This window comes from Pezoporus occidentalis, unplaced genomic scaffold, assembly GCF_034315485.1.
Source record: "Pezoporus occidentalis ecotype Australia unplaced genomic scaffold, CSIRO_AGI_Poc_V1 ctg68, whole genome shotgun sequence".
Taxonomy (NCBI): Eukaryota; Metazoa; Chordata; class Aves; order Psittaciformes; family Psittacidae; genus Pezoporus; species Pezoporus occidentalis.
Window position 1 is genome coordinate 4,374,310 of NW_026916030.1, and position 16,059 is coordinate 4,390,368.

The following is a 16,059-nucleotide window of genomic DNA, read 5'->3' on the forward strand; positions in this document are numbered from 1 at the left end:
TCTTCTTCCATAGTAATTAGAAGTTGGTACGATGTCTTTCAAAGCGTGAAGTCTGGACTGACCCCCTTTGATTTTTCTTTGTTACATATAACGTGTAGTGACCATTGAGTCCAGTGTGAACTGCTGTAGTGACCCAAAGCAGAAGATTTAGAGTTTGGTCTCACTGGACCTTGAAAGGGCTGGATGACTGGAGGGTTTAGTATGATCGTGTAATTACTGAGAGAGAAAAAGATTGGTTGGGCTGCTCCTGGCACAGTTAGTTTAATGCCAACTGCCTGGATCTTGCTTAGACATCTTCCTTTTTTTAAGCCTTAAAAAGAAACTCTTTTTGTAGTAACTATTTTGTTGGAGCATTTCTGGCAAGCAGTGACCCGTGCAAACTTAAGCCTATTTACCAGTCATGTATCTGTGTGGTCTTTACAAGCTGTGCTCTGCTTCTGTCCTGCACTTCTTCTCGAGTGAGGCAGTGGCAGTACTGTGCTTTGATTATCCCCCCTGTAAATATTGGGCAATATTGGATTCAATGAAGGATTGGACCTCATTAAAGTAAGTGGCAAAAACTCATGCCAGTATCAATGAGACTGATATTTAATGTCCACAGACATGGTGACTGTGTGTGGGTAGGTGTGTGTGTGTGTATGTCAACTTCATAGGTCCTGTGTTTTCCTGAGATTTCCCTTGGCCACAGGAAAATACTGCTTAAAGGCAAGATGAAGAAATAGCCTTGTAGCTTGTCTTTGAACATTTAGACAACATGGGGAGAAGGAAAAGAAATTTATTATGTGATTGGAAGTGGTGCAAAAATGATTGCATTTCTATCTTCCTAGACAATGTGGGAAGCAAGTTACATGGCTAGAACTAAAGGTGCCATTGATATGTAGCTGTGGGTGAGAGAGAGCATGTGGGCTGTGTTAGATCAAATGAGGCGCACACTGCAGTCAGCCCCAGTCCTTTCTCTTTTTGCTGAGAAACATCATTTTTGGGTTAGGCTCTGTCCCTTATTAAGAAGAATCTATATTGGTCTTGGGTTTTGTTTTTTGTAGCCATTTGCCTGGATTGTGCCTGGAGTGCTAATGGGGGGAGAAAAGAGAAAATCGGAAAAAGCCAGGTAGGAAGCCAAGTTCTTAAATTGTTTTTTGAGTTCTTCTGCTCAACAGTGTTTTATCTGTTGCTCTTCTTTAGAGTGCTTTTCTTACTGTGAGAGAGGATTGTGAGTTTGGATCAAGCTGTGATCCCCCTGGATCTTACACAGACACAGTGACTGGGTCAGCAGGAAGTATTCACTTCCCACAGTTAGATCTATTTCTAAAATGTTGATGAGCCTTCTGAGAAGATGATCTCTTGTGTCAGTGGTTTTTTTTCCTCTTCTGACAAACACCTGTATTTGCTTACCACCGAGTGCTGTCTACAGTATTTGTTATGGGGGAAATTGCTTTCTGGAAAAGAGATTTCCTGGTGTTAAAAATCTTTCTTTTTTCCCTTTGACAGAATTGAAGTGTAAGCTGGTAATCCAAAATGGAATTTTAATTTCTCTGCGTATAACCATACACAAAAAGAAGTTTACTCTTGACAGTAAAAGAAGTTTACTCTTGACAGTAAGAGCAGTACTCAATTAGAAAAGAAAACCTAGCTTGGGTGGTTTGGATTTTTTAGTAGTATTAGTATTTCTTCTACCTTGTCCTCAGTATGCCTCTGAGTATTGATGATGATCAAGGATAGGATTTAGCTGTGCAATAAATTCAAGTTTTAATCAGTGAGAAGGTACCATCCCTGCTAATTCGATGCTATGGCCATAACATTTTCCTCTGTAGGTTCCAGTTCCTCACTCCAGGTTCCTATTCCAGAGTTACTGCTAACCTGTATGTTTTCTTTTCCTTTCTTTTTTCTTGTTTATTTTTTTGGGGTGTTTTCTGTTTTGTTTTGGTGTTTTGTTTGGGGTTGTTTTGTGTGTATGTGGGTTTTATTTTGTTTTTAATCTAAACAGATTACGAAAAGGAATAAATATCCTCATTTCAACTCCTGGTCGCCTGGTTGATCACATCAAGTCCACAGAATGTATTCATTTCCGTCGCACTCAGTGGCTGATTATTGATGAAGCAGACAGGTAAACTTCCAAGGGTTTAGATGTGGAAAATAACTTCCAAGGGTTTAGATGTGGTACCCTCTGCATCATAACTCACTAAATATAAACAAAAAATAATAATGAGAGATCTTAAACCATTCATGCTCAGTGGCCTCAGCCAAGCACCAGGTGGCTGGGATTATCAAGAAATATCCCCTTTGGACAGATTATTGTACAATTATTCGTTGCAGAGATTCAGTGTCTTCTGACCCTGGCAAAAGTTGAAGATGGAACACGAAACTAGATGGGCCGAGGATCTGATCAGTTCTAGTACTTCCGTTCTTCCTAATTGGCTCATGTAGTATGAAGACTTTCCCCTCATTCCTTCCAACAACATCTTTCATCACCTCTGCTGGTTTTGTAGGATCCTGGACCTGGGCTTTGAGAAGGATGTAACTGTGATACTCAATGCTTTAAATGCCGAGAGGGAGACGCGTCAGAATGTCCTGCTCTCAGCCACCCTCACGGAAGGTAGGGTATAGGTCGATGGTGTCTCTTTTAGCTCAATAATGCACAGGAAACTACAAAACAGTTGGTTGAGTCTGATTATATTACAGCCCAGTCTGATGCACTTTGCAGAACTGGAATAGTGTTTACTGATTTCTTTGGGCTTATGACACTTGTCCTTTGTTAGTGGAATTTTTGTCAGTGTATATATACTTATGTAGTCCTCATACATGTCTCTGAAATTCCAGATCAAATTCACCATGAACCTGGGAAGCACTGGTTTGTTTCTTTGCTTTACAAAGATAGAATTAAGGCAAAAAGCTGATGACAGGACAGCCAAGTATGATTTGCTCAGTGTCATGCAAGAAGTCAGTTGCTGAGGCAGGAAATGAGCCAGGCCTCCTGGCTCCTGCACTTCTGATAGTGTGAAGGTGTGTTGGGTTTTTTTCCACACACACTGTTAGAAAGCAGGACTGCCAAACACTCTCTATCTGGTCAAGACCTTTACATAATGTAAAATAGCCCAGCTGGCTGAAGTATCAGCTTGTGGTGCTTTTGGTGAAGTCCACAGCAGCTAAGCCTGGCTAAGCCCTGGAAAGTCAGAAGTTTGCAGGGGTGTTCTGTCAATGTCTGAGCCTCATTAGCTCCTTTGTCTTTGCTGCTTTTCACTTGGAATTGTGTTAGTTGTTTTTTTTTATGTGACTATTTCATCACCCTTCCCAGCAGCACCCCAGACTGGCCCTCATGTGTTTTTCATCTTCTATGATTTAGGAGTAACACGACTGGCTGATATCAGTTTGAATGATCCCATCAGCATTTCCATAGCAGATGAAACCCAGGTCAGACCAGCATCACAAATGGATGGACAAGGCAGTGGTTCATCAAACTGCATGGAGCAGGAAAACTTTGCTGTTCCAGAGAAGCTCAAGCAATATGTCATGGTGGTCCCCAGCAAACTGAGGCTTGTCACGTTAGCAGCTTTTATCCTTGAGAAATGCAAGGTGAGTCTCTGTTTGCATTTATATTACTAAGTAGCCCTTTGCCCTTTCCAACTCCTTTATCTGTTACTCTGTCAAGGATAGATCTAGGGCTTTGAAGTACATCCAGTGTACAGGCAGCCACATGAGAGCTGAGGTGCTATTGTGTCTTTCATGCTGCCAAGTGAGATACTTGTGCAGCATGTACTCGTACTCCTTTTGTGGGCTCAGTATTTGGTGTCAAACTCTGTTATCCTTTCATGGATAATCATATCTCTGGAAGTGGAAGTCACCTAAATCTTATAGTGATCACGGAATTGAGAGAGACCTATAGAAATGGTTATGTGCAATTTTCTTGGTTTTCTCACAGTTTGAAAAACACCACAAGATGATCATCTTTTTCTCCAGCTGTGAACAAGTGGAATTCTACTATGAGCTCCTCTTAAAGGTCCTTTCAGGAGGGCTGGAGTCAGAACAACCTGAACATTCATCTCTCTCTTCTGCACGCTTACAGTTTCTACGACTGCATGGCAATATGGAACAGGAAGTAAGCATTTTCAGAATGTCAGGATACACTGTTTTATTCCTTATTCCCTTTGATTTATTATTTTGTGGAGGAGGGCAGAAGAGAGGACAGAGAGTCATTTCACCTCTAGGGGCCTCACTCTTCCATCTGCTAATGAGAATAAGAATATTGTCCCACTTCTGGAAAGTAGCTTGGTAGCTATATCTGAAAAACACAGCTGAAGAGGCAAGAGGTGTTATTTCAGCAGGCTGAGACAGCCGTTCTGTATTCCCAGTGGGTGCACTAAACCATTTATGTATCCATGGTTCTCTCTTGTGCAGTCAAGACAGGCTTTTAATGCCAAAGGAAAACCTCATCCAAGCTCTGAAACATAACTACTGAGTAAGTTGCTCCATTAGATGAGGATGGAGCAGTTTGGCTTTCATTTTGGTGTGCTTGACACGCTGCTCTTCCCTGGGATGAAATAATAGCAATTAACAGCAATTGCCCCAAAATAAGTCTAGGTGTGGCTGGATAGACTTGGGTGATGAGATTCAAGCTTGCTACAGACAGCTGAAAGGCCAGGAAAAGAGTGTCAAATGAACTGGTGCTGCAGCATTTCAGTAGCTGAGGGACCTCCCTTGAAAGTTCAGGCCCTGATTCTGTCCTTGATCTGTGATGGAGAGACTTACTGCTTTACTGTGAGCTGCACAGCAGAGATCACAAATGAATAGAGCAATTCTGATGAAGCAAGAGGTGAAGAGCCATTGTTTTTTCTCACTCATTCCCATCCTGTGGAGACCAGAAACATGTGCTTTGCTGTCCCTGCAGTCTGGCCTTTCCTCAACCTGCCTGCCTGAGCAAGTGAGCAGGCCTGGTCTGGCCCAACTCTACCCTGACCAGCTGTTAAGCCAACAGAACACCACTAAGTAGCTGGCACCAGGGGAAGGGTTTTGCCTTTTTAGTACCCAGTGTGTAATTAGTGCTCGATGTCTTCAAATTAAGAGCATTAATGGAGCTAAATTGTGGATCCCATATGGTACTGCTGAGCACGGCTGCTGTCATTGTCAACAAGATACAGCGTGCTCTCTTCTTTAATTTTTGTCAGCAGAGGATTCAGTGTGTCAGCAAGGCCCAAGTTTCTCTTCCTTCCTGGAACAGTACCCCTAGCTGGGAGTCAAATATGTAAGGTTCCTTCTATATCATCAACATAACAGGACGTTCACTTAATCTCTAGGACTCTGAGGTGGAAGGCTTTTGAAGCTTGGGAACAAGGATACTTCAGAAGGAGGAAGCAAAAGGCATAGGAAGGAAATGGGTATGGTGTTTCTGAGGCCAGAGACAGCCTGAGCTCTGAAAAGGGAAAGAGTAAATGGAATCGGATCAAAGGAGTGTGTGTGTGTGGTTATTTCTCATAGCTAAGGAGAGGGAGTGGAGGTGGATAGGTGGTACTGGCAAATGAAGACCACGTGCCACTGAGTTATTAGTGCTCAGAAATTGTCTTGTGTGATAGTAAATATGGTGATGTAATGTGATGTAAGGAACAACCTTCATCCCGGTGTCAGCAGCACCACTGGTGGCCCTCGCCAGCATGAGGTCATTTCCTGTGGGAAGGCCATGGGAGGGTGTCCTGGGAGCTCTGTGGCAGGTGCCTGCAGGCCCCAGGAGTCCTGCCTCCCTGCCCCCTTGGGCAGGGGTTTTTAGCCAAGATCTCCTCCCTTCTGCCCTGTTACTTTGAAGACTTATCCCACAACAGTTCACGTGAGGAATTGTGCACCTGAGCATCCCCAATACTTAATAATTACTCAGACAGTCCAGTGACTGTCTGCATGCCTCATTGGGCACATGATGAAGCTGATCGCTTGTGATGTGATTATATCACTGTGTCAACCAAGTGGGTTTATCCTGCCCATCTTGTGACTGGACAGACAAGATGTCCAGCTTTTTCTTGCATTCACAAAAGCATGTGCTGCCCATAAGGTATGCCAGTACTTCTGTTGCTGCTGCCTAATCTTTTGTGGATCCCCTCTCCATGTAAAACAGTTACTGCTTTCTAACATATATGGGCCATGCTTCTGTGCAAACCCTGGAGGTGTTGGCTGCTTTGATTTGAATAAAGGCATTCAGGCTTGCCCCAGATGCTTTGCCTTCCTACTCAGGACCACACCTGTATGCCATAGATACATTTTTTTCCATTTGCAGAAACAGTCTGACTGGAATTAGTGTAGTCAATTGCTTCTGAAGCTGTACATGATCTAGTGAACAAGGCATAGTTGTTAAATTGTTACATTAACTAATTTGCTTTATGTTTGATTGTAATGTGCATAAGCACTCTTTCATTTTTCTGTATCAATTCTCTAGGAAAGAACAGAGGTCTTCCAGGAGTTCCTAAAATCCAAGACCGGCATCTTGCTTTGCACTGTAAGTAACTTGGAGTCCCTTTGCAGCTCCACACTAATGGGCCTGTCTGATACCTAATGGTAGAGCAGAGGATTTGGCACTGAGCTCTAATTCCAGCTTGCTGTCTAACCTTGAGGAAAGTCATCTCCTTTTTCTGCATCTCACATGTTAAATAAGGACCAGTGCCCTCTTTGCAGACATTTACATGATCTTTTGCTGTAAGGTACCGCATACAGATAAAGTGTATGTCTATTACAAGAGGCCTCTAAGTATTTTGCATGGTCTTATGTCTGGAAAAATCTGATCATTTGGAGCTGGAAACTTGCCCTCTACATACAGTCAGTAGAATGCAATCCTAGTTTGTAGTATGCCCCAGAACTGCCAGGTAAATTGGATGTAATGTGATATTTCCCATCTTAATGACTACCCCAAGGTTAAAAACAAAAACCTGCAGGGATGGAAGGGAAGCCCAACCTGAGAATGGTGTCACTAGGAATGCACATGCTCCGCTGCTCTCCGTGCTTTGCCCTTCAAGCTTCCTTCAAGGGTGCTGAGGGAGAAATTCTTGTCCTCTACTGAAGTTTGCTGGCACCCTTGTGCTGTGGTGGCACCTTCCTCTTCTCGTTTCTGACCTGTCGGTGCCACAGCTAGCCTGCTGCAGTGGTGCAGAAGGCTGCACGATTTGCTCTCTAATAGTGGCAGCTGTTGATCTGAAAATGTGTGAATCTTGGCGATTTCTACCCACGGCAAACTTGTAAATTACAGCGATCGGGAGTAATTAGAGCTGAGAAACCCTCTCCAGCTCTGAAATGACTCCTCTTCTTGCAGCAGATTATTCTTAAAGGAAACTAGTTGCCATTTTTTTTTCAGAGAGTGGGGGCTGAATTTCATCTTTTTAATGCCGAGTTCAAACTGGGGCTGCCATGTGTGCAGGAGTGTTCGGTTTAGTGTTGCCAAATTATGTGTTGTATCACCTGTAAAATTGTTATGTACTGGTCTTTGTCCTGCTTGTGTGTGCAGCCTTTCAGTGACGTGATCAAGGTCAAAATGCATCTTTGCAATGCGCAGGTGTATCTATAGCTTGGTTTACCTGTGTACAGAGGTAATACGTGGTGTCTTAACTGAGGAGGATAGCATAGGTTAAATCACTCGGTGGTGTAGCTTAAGTGTTTTGAAGATAAAAAGTGTTTGGTAAATTCTAAATAATACTTTGTTATGCTTCATGTACATGCTGTCTGTAACTGAGAAATTTCAGGGAAATGTCTTGTTAAACTGAAATTTCATTTACACGTTTGGAAAGACAGTGAATGCTCAATTTTAGGCAAAGAGAAAATGGAATCATTGCAGTCACTGGGATATCAGTTCCCGGGTGAGACTGTTCAAAAGAGAAATGCAGCCTGTGACAGGAAGAATCTGCCAGGAAATGTACAGCTGTTGACAAGGTAGGAGGAAGAATAAGTTGGATAAAGAAGTAGAGTGGGTGGGATCCCCATCTTGAGATGCTGGAGATGTGGTTTGATTTCCTACCATGCCACAGACTCTGTGCAAGTGAATATGGATTTGTGATGACAAGGCAAGTAGCCACATGTCAGCTGAGCAGCAATAGTTGTGTGTTTGCTCCTGACCTGTTATAAATGGGAGGTAATGTGAATTAACCTAGATTGCCATGAAGAGGGTAGTGTAAAGTAATGCATTTATCGTAACCCTCCTTCGTTTCCATCTAAGCTACTTTGCATTTACTGCAAGGCAGGGATGCAAATCCTGACAGTTATGGTTACTGTGGCTCAGCTGGCACATGGTTAGCACGTTAAGCACAGTAAGTTGTGTCTGAGTCCAAAATCTCTCTGTGCTTCAGCTCCCCATCTGTAAAATGGGGATAGTAGCACTTTTCTATCTTACAGAGATGTTGGGAGGACAAATGCATTGAAACCAGGAGGTGGCCTGTTACCACAGTAATGGGGACCATATGGACACCTTAATATAGAGATACACTTTGCACTAGTCCCACATTACAGGTGCCTCCCCAACGCAGATGTCCAAAGGGCAGCCAGGCACTGTGACCACCTCCTGCCTCTGAGGGCATTGCCTTTTCTGACACTTTTCTTCATATCAGCAAAAATGTTTTGCAGAAAGAGGGTTCTGTTCTTTTTACTGCAAAAATCATTGTTTTGTGCCCATGAAATCTTGCAACCTGGCTCACAAAAGAGCAACACAAATAATGTTGCTGTCCTTCCCTTGTCCCTTATGCCATGTTCTCCACCCATCTTTCCGCTCTAGTAAGCAATGGGACCTGCTGTTCCTTTTATTAATTTGCTGTATGTCATATGTATATTAATATATTCCATAAAATATTTTTGCCAGACAATATAAGCTGGCAGGCAAGAAAATAAAGAAGGGCCGTGTATCTCAGAGGGTCTCATCCGCATTTATTTCTCTCTCCTTCACTGAAGTTCTTTGCAGCTTCCTTTGGGATGTGCCTTTTAAACAAGTTCATCTCTTCCAGGGAGAGAGGAAAGATCATTTGGAGATTGTTTGCTGTTTACTCAGTCACGCTAACTCATCTTGCCAGTTTTCTGGCGGCCCCAGCCAAGAGCTTTCGCCTCTGACAGCTTCTGTGCTCTCCCCTTCCTCCTCTGATTACGCAGCCCAATCTGTCACCCTGCCGACGGGGGTCTCTACCCTGCTGATGGCTTTCCACACTCGGCAGTAATGACTTTTGGCAGGCCGGGAAGGCGAGAGAGCTTCTTCCCCAGCTTGGAGAGCCGTTAGGCCCTCTCTGCCTGTTAGCTAAAGCACTTTGTGAGGTTCTTTGGTAAATAAATGAGTCATTTTAATCCAACTGACAGCCTGGCACCTGAGCAAGCTGCCTTCCATCTGTACTTCTAGGCCTCATGTAGGCAGCCAATTGTCAAGCTCAGGGCCTTCAAGACCTCACCATTGAGTGTCTTTCAAAAGCAACTTTAGCAATTTCCTTTGCCCTAATTAGATTGTGTGAGATGGACTGAGCAAACCAAGGCCCTTGCAAAACTTCTGTGGCTGTGTCTGTTGGATCTTCAGTGCCTTGCTTTAGGTGTGACCTTTCTGCCCTCTGTTCCCTTGCACCCACCCCTGTGTACCCCACCATCACAAGCTTAGACTGGTAACGTGAATTGTTAGAAGCAGAAATGTATTTCTGGGGGTCCTCAGGTGGATTGTACCTTGATACTGTGCCATTCTGTGTCTTGCAGTTGGGATCAGGGCAGTAATATGGTTAAGGGTTCAGGTCATCATTTTTGGTTGATATCTGGGTTTTCTTTAAAATTATATTGAGGTAGGTTATTTCTCCTTTCTCCTGTGAGATGGTCACTTAATTCTCCCTTCAGTTGTCCATTGAAAACAACCAGTGTTGACTAGCTGATTCTAGATCAGCAGTTTGTATTCTAGATTTCCTTGTTATTAAGGAGTAGTGGTGTGAGGTCATGCATGCAAAGGGCAATACTCTCTAGGGCAGTGGAAAAGTAGTACATTAGAAATATATCAGGCTTCTTGAAGAGTACTGGCAGCAGGTTAGTGATTCTGTGTGTGGAATAAATGTAGCGCTAGCAAAACTGGATAACTATTGTTTGAGTTGTATTCTTTCCTGGTGTGGTGACCCACAAATACTTTCTAAAGATCTGAGAAGCAGGAAGCTCATGGGCTCTGCCAGCAGAGGAAAGCAAATCAACTCAAAACTTTTTATCCTAATTCTACCTTGCTGCTGTCTGCTAGGGTCTTTGAGGAAAAGGAGCTACAGGAGACGCAGGTGGACTGATACTGAGGAATCTTTGAGAGTTTGCAAAATACTCCAATTACCAGTAAATCCCAAGACACTTCTGAAAGAAAGCCAAGTTAAACCCCGAGAGAATAGCTGGTGATATGTGTCAGTAACAGCTGAGTGGAGTTGGTGGGATTGTGAAAGCAATAGTGAATGCAAGGCTGATGATGGGAGAAAGCCTCCTCCTAAAATGTTGTCCCTGGCTATTTATTAGGCTTTTGGTTAACTATTCAACTTCTCTGCATGCTTTGGCTAATGCACACAAGAACAAGACTGTCTGCAGCAGTAGCTTTCCAGCCAGAGGTGTTGAGAAAAGGTATCTTAGAAGAGAAAATCCTGATGGATGAGAGCGATGGCTCCCGCCCCAGCTGTCTCCTTCTCTTCCCCATGTTGGAGGCGCCTGCTCCTGACCACAGGGGCAGCTTGGCTATCTGTTTATTTTGGGTGAGCTGACCCTGCCCCAAGGTCAGAGCCCTCTTATCAAACACAGCCTTTCCTAGACTACTGGGTATGAGAAAGAGCACAGTATAGGAAAAGACCAAAGGCATGTCAGCATGGAAATATATGAGGGCCAACCTGATCGGAATCAGGTGTCAGCACTCCTGTCTGATTGTGCTGTAGACTTTATAATCTTGTTATCCTGGTAAGTGCTGTACACGTTCCCTGACTTCTCTTGATTTATTTCCTCCAACCTCCTTTAAATGGCTTTTTGTACATCTGTTCATTCTGACTCTGGGAACAAGCTGCTGCTTAATGAGCGTGTTGGAGCGAAAGTGTGTGTTATTTCAGAGTGGGCGCTGTGGAAAGTGTCTCCTCTTTTACTGTATTTGGAGCCACAAAACAACCTGGCTAGTACTTATGGGAAGGCCTTTGCTGCCAAAACATCAGCTTCCGAGTCTTTTAACGTGTGTGGGAGTTGCATGAAAACACTTCAGTGGGTGGCTGACACATTTTTAGTACATTAAGCTCCTGCTTACGTTCTTAATATATTCTATTTTGCAACCAGCTAAAAGATACATGTGTTCCAAAACATTTCCTAACAGAGTTAAATCTGCACACCTGCTCTGCTATTGTGTGTGGTGAATGCAAAATCCAAGGAGTATGTGAGGACATTACTAATGAACAGAAAATCAGGAAGGGAGATTGAAACATGTTTACACTCTCTCTCCACTTTGAACACTATTTACACTCACTTTTCTCTTTGGAAGGGTATGGGGTTTTGAGCTATAATGGCTGTGGATAACTAAATGGTCTCATTCAAGTCCTTCTCCAAGTTGATGGGTTTTCTCACCAGCTGACATATCAAATAACACTCCTGACAGCAGCTTCAGACTTGTTTCTTCAGGGTTGAGTTTTGCTTCTCCAAATCGAAACAAGACTGGTGAAAATCTCAGGGGTAGCTGAAGTCCCCTCTCCTTGAGCTGTACTCCAGCTTTCTGCAGGTTCTGCTAAATTGTTTGTGGACCTTTTATCATAGGGCCAAGTGGTCTGCAAGTCACCTGCTCCTCAACTTCAGCCCATCACCTAGGAAACAACTAATGATTTGTAGGTGGAGATCAGGGCATCCTTGGACATTTCTCTCAAGGCCTAGGATCCTTGACCGTTGGCTGTGTGTCTGTTTACCTCTTCATCGTAAGCAGCCACATTTTAATTCTTAGGCTTTCTGTGAAGAAAGGTGTTCTCAGACATACTCTTGCCTTCCAGAGATTTCCTTCTGCCTCTCTCAGTGTTTGAGTAATATGTGCTTATGAGCAGATCTGTTTTCATCAATGAAACAAACTGAAGAACCAAAGGTATCACTACCGTTAAGACAGTTGATTCTCTCAGATATAATATAAAGGGACTGTAATAGACTGCTGTAACTCAACACCACTCTCAGACAAGTAGTTTAATATCCTCCAGGCTTTGGGCTACAGTAGTGGGTTATTTCTGTTGTATTAGCATGTTAATAATATTCCTTGTGCTTTAAACCCTCAACATTATTTCTGACCTTTGGTCCATCTCTCCCCAAACAAGGTACATAAGATTCCTACTTGCATAGCTAGTTGTTTCCTGGCATAATTGCCATCCTAGAAGAGCTCGTTCTTTGCTGATACCTTGAAAGCATTTTAACTGAAGTATTTTCCTTATTAATTTTAAAGGATGTTGCAGCACGTGGACTAGACCTGCCTCAAGTGACATGGATTGTGCAGGTAGGCTTGCAGTGTGTGTATGCGTGTACTTGTATATGAAGTGCAGTGTTGCTCAGATGAAATCCCTTTCTTGTCCCTTTCTGCAGTTTGCTGGTCTTTGTGCTGATGCCTACAGGTCTACATGTTTCTGACTGCAGGATAGGGACTAAGGGTTTATGCTAGGATACAGCACTGTTATCATACCTTTGGTTTTGGTAGTCTGTTTTCCTCTTCAATAACTCCAGTGTTACCAGCTGTATAATAATATTCCACAGGCTGGGAGGAAATGCCCTCCATTTCCCCGTACAGGAAGCCAAATCTTGTGAAGTACTGACCATCCCTATTGCAGTTTTGTGTTTATATGTTTCTCAGCTTGCTGGGGAGATGGTTCTGTTAGGAGTTTAAGTGTGATCCTAATGTTAAACACTGAGTAGCCCAATAGTGTCTGTGCAGTGACCTGAATGTTGCAAGTGAGGCTGTGCTGGGTTGGAACTGTAAGCATTCAGCTTTCAGTAGAACTGCATAGTACAGATTTTCGCTGGGAAAAAAACAACAACCAAACAACAAAAAAACCCCACTGCTGCATTGCTGTTGACAGAAATATTGTCTTGGAAGAAAAGAGAGAAACTAGGGGAGATGGATTGAACCTTAAAAATAGCAGCCTGTCATATCAAAGAGGAAGCTTGAGAGCATGAAGTAGATTTCATTTTTATAGAAGATTAATAATTAGGAAGAGGTTAGTTGAACTGAGGAAAAACTGATCCAGAGATTCTCAAGAATCAAGTGACACCTGGGTAAAAAGAACAGGGCACAGAGCCTCAACAAAGCTTTTTAATTTCTACCTCATCCCTTCAGGTAACAAATTTGATTTTAATTTTGTGTTTTTAGAAAAGAAAGGTTTTGCAGCAGGTAGCTAGCTGCAGAAGGCTGAGGAAGTGAAGTCTGTAATTCCCAGATCTGTATATTAATATAATTTAACCAAAGATATAGTTGCCAGTGTTAGAACGCAGTGCAAATTACCTAAAGCCCTGGGAGACTTCTGTGTGTCCAGAAGGCGAAATCTCAGCTGTCCTGAGAGCTGTGTCCAAGAGCAAGGACCTGCAGGGAGCAATTAGATTGCTCACAGCATCTTACTCACACCTCTAGCCAGTAGAAACTTTGCCAGAGGGCACAGGTATAAACACTATAGTGGGCTTTGGTGGTTGGGTTTTTTCCAGTTAAACTGCTGAGGGCTCATTTCTGAGCAGTATCTCTGTGCATGTTCATTTTTCCAGGAAAGAGAGGAGGGGGGAAGAATAGGGGGAGGTTATAGGGAGGGAAATATGTCACCCTTTATCAGATCTTGCAAATAGCTGGGCAGTTTTGATTCCCAGTGAAGTAAATGAGAGGCACCACTATATTAGGGGTGACTTTATGCAACGTCTTCATACTGCCTGATAGTTGTACATGGGAAGAGAGTTGTTACCCGCATTTTATGCTGCTGAAAGCACTTACTCCCTCATCTCTCTTAGATTTCTTCTCTCCAGTAACCAGCTATGATTTGCTTTAATCAAAACAAAGCAATTTAGCCCAAGTCCAAATTTGAATCTGTCATCTTCTATTTGATGACACAGAGCAGGCAGCTTCCTGCACCATAGGGGTACTCCTGGGGGCTGTTTGGTTTGAGGTCTCTCTGAGATTATTTTAAGGGAAGCAAACAGGTTCCTGATGCGCCTGTATAGAAATAAAATGTAAAAGGCAAAGAGAGACACTGAGACGGGGAAATTGTCCTATTATCTGAAAGTTGGCCAATGTGTCACATTCACATGTCATGATGGGGGATGAGGGGGCTGAGTGATGGTTACAGGGATGAGCCTGACGGGCTCTTTATAAACAGGCCAATTCCAAGGGAGGTGCAGCATGTGGGGTTTGCTGAGATCCCTTTTGTTTCAGATGAGCAGGCTGTCTCGTTTATAATTAACACACCATGTTCTGTTAATTCCTCTTTTCCCTTCTCATGTTCCCTTTTTGAAGTATAATGCTCCGGCTTCACCTGCGGAATACATCCACCGGATCGGGAGGACGGCTCGCATTGGCTGTCACGGGAACAGCCTGCTTGTCCTGGCGCCTTCGGAGGCAGAATATGTCAGCTTGCTGGCTTCTCACAAGATTAAGTGAGTCAGAAACGCGAACAAAAGTTTCAGCTCATCCTTGCTAATTAACCTTCCATGGCACTTGCAGCGGGACTGTGTCTCGTGCAGGTTTTAATAAGAATTTATTAATTCTTGTGATCCAGGACCGGCCCCAGGCTAGCAAAAGGAGGAAGGAAAGTGTGTGAAAATCCTCAGCCTGGCAGATTGTGTGTGAGTGAGTGTGTGTGCTGAGGGGCAGAGAGGAGACGATAGTCGGGGATCCTTTGCACTCCATTGTTATCTCTCTGGCCCTGGGTTCAAATTGTGGCTATGTGGAGATCACAAGTCAAATGAGCCTGTCAAATGCTAACTGGCCATCTGCCTGCATTGCACCATATTGTCAGAGACTGTGATTTCTCTTCAGGAGAGATCCGGCAGGGAAATAGCAAGGGAGCTCTGGGTCATACCTGGCAGGTAATTGGCTAAGATGAGTTGTGCAAGTGGCTTGTAACAGGAATAGTAGGGCCTTTTGCAAGTACTGAGTGCCTAGTGTGGTCCTGAAAGGCAACAAGGAGGATGGACTCTGCAGGCCAAAAGTGGGGACTGCTACTGCGGAACCCAGGACACAAGCTAGCTGAGAAAGCTTCTCTTTTACCATCTCTAGCTCAGACTTGGGAGTAGGCAGTAAGGAGAGCATGGAAGGGTGGGTAAGGACCAGCCCAGTGTGCAGCTACCGGATGGCCAGCCCATGGTGAGATTTTAGCCTAGCTTGCTTGTGCAATGGTCCTTTTGTGGAGAAGACCCACAAGTGTCTGCTCAGCATTGCTAGTCAGGAGTGCCATCAGGTCTCAAGCCTCCTCCGCAGTTATCAGGGTGTATGTGACTCCCCTTGCTCCCCGCTCTGCTGTCTCTCAGCGTTTCAGAACATCAGCTGAGTATAGTCTCTTCAGTGCTGTACTAGTGTTGATGGAGCCCTGTAAACTCATGCAAAAATTAATTCTCTCTTGCTTCTTGTTTATGTTGGGTGGAGCTGCTTGGAGTCATATTTGGGTTTGCATCCTTGAAACAAACAAATGTTGGCAGTAAATACAGGCTTATTCTAGGCTGTGAGCCATTTAGTGGTCTAACAAAGAGCCATCCATCATCCCAGGTAACTATCTATTAAGCAGACACCAGCAAGACATGGAGGGCTAAGCTGACAGGATTTTTTTTTCATGTAACAAACAGCACTGACATTTAAAGGTGAAATCCCACATAATTGTGAATTTTTAACTCCAAGTGGAGAGTTCTCTTTTTCTATTTTATAATATTTTGGAAGTGTTGGAAGAAGGAGGGGGAAATTTCCCTCCTTTTTTATTTTAAACGTTAATGCTTTTATCCCATTTTGTTGATTCTTAACAATTTTAAGGAGCAGTGCCACTCACGTTGGTAATTATATCTGCTAAGGAGACCTGTTGTTGAGCTCGCCATGTTCTTCACAGATCTGTGGAAGGCTGTGCTGAAAGAGCAGAGGGAGGTTTCTTTGAATGCGCG

At 43.6% G+C, this 16,059-nt stretch overlaps 1 protein-coding gene across 2 annotated transcripts in view; it reads left to right on the forward strand.

The window, feature by feature from the left end:
- The window catches only part of DDX31 (DEAD-box helicase 31), a 48,865-nt gene that overhangs the window by 6,518 nt on the left and 26,288 nt on the right, over positions 1 to 16,059 (forward strand). For both annotated transcript variants that reach the window (XM_062640959.1, XM_062640960.1), the window contains exons 9-16: positions 1,044 to 1,108; positions 1,985 to 2,104; positions 2,487 to 2,593; positions 3,341 to 3,570; positions 3,917 to 4,093; positions 6,413 to 6,472; positions 12,386 to 12,436; positions 14,429 to 14,568. In XM_062640959.1, the coding sequence (XP_062496943.1) occupies positions 1,044 to 1,108; positions 1,985 to 2,104; positions 2,487 to 2,593; positions 3,341 to 3,570; positions 3,917 to 4,093; positions 6,413 to 6,472; positions 12,386 to 12,436; positions 14,429 to 14,568 (950 nt within the window). The remainder of the gene's footprint in view (positions 1 to 1,043; positions 1,109 to 1,984; positions 2,105 to 2,486; positions 2,594 to 3,340; positions 3,571 to 3,916; positions 4,094 to 6,412; positions 6,473 to 12,385; positions 12,437 to 14,428; positions 14,569 to 16,059) is intronic.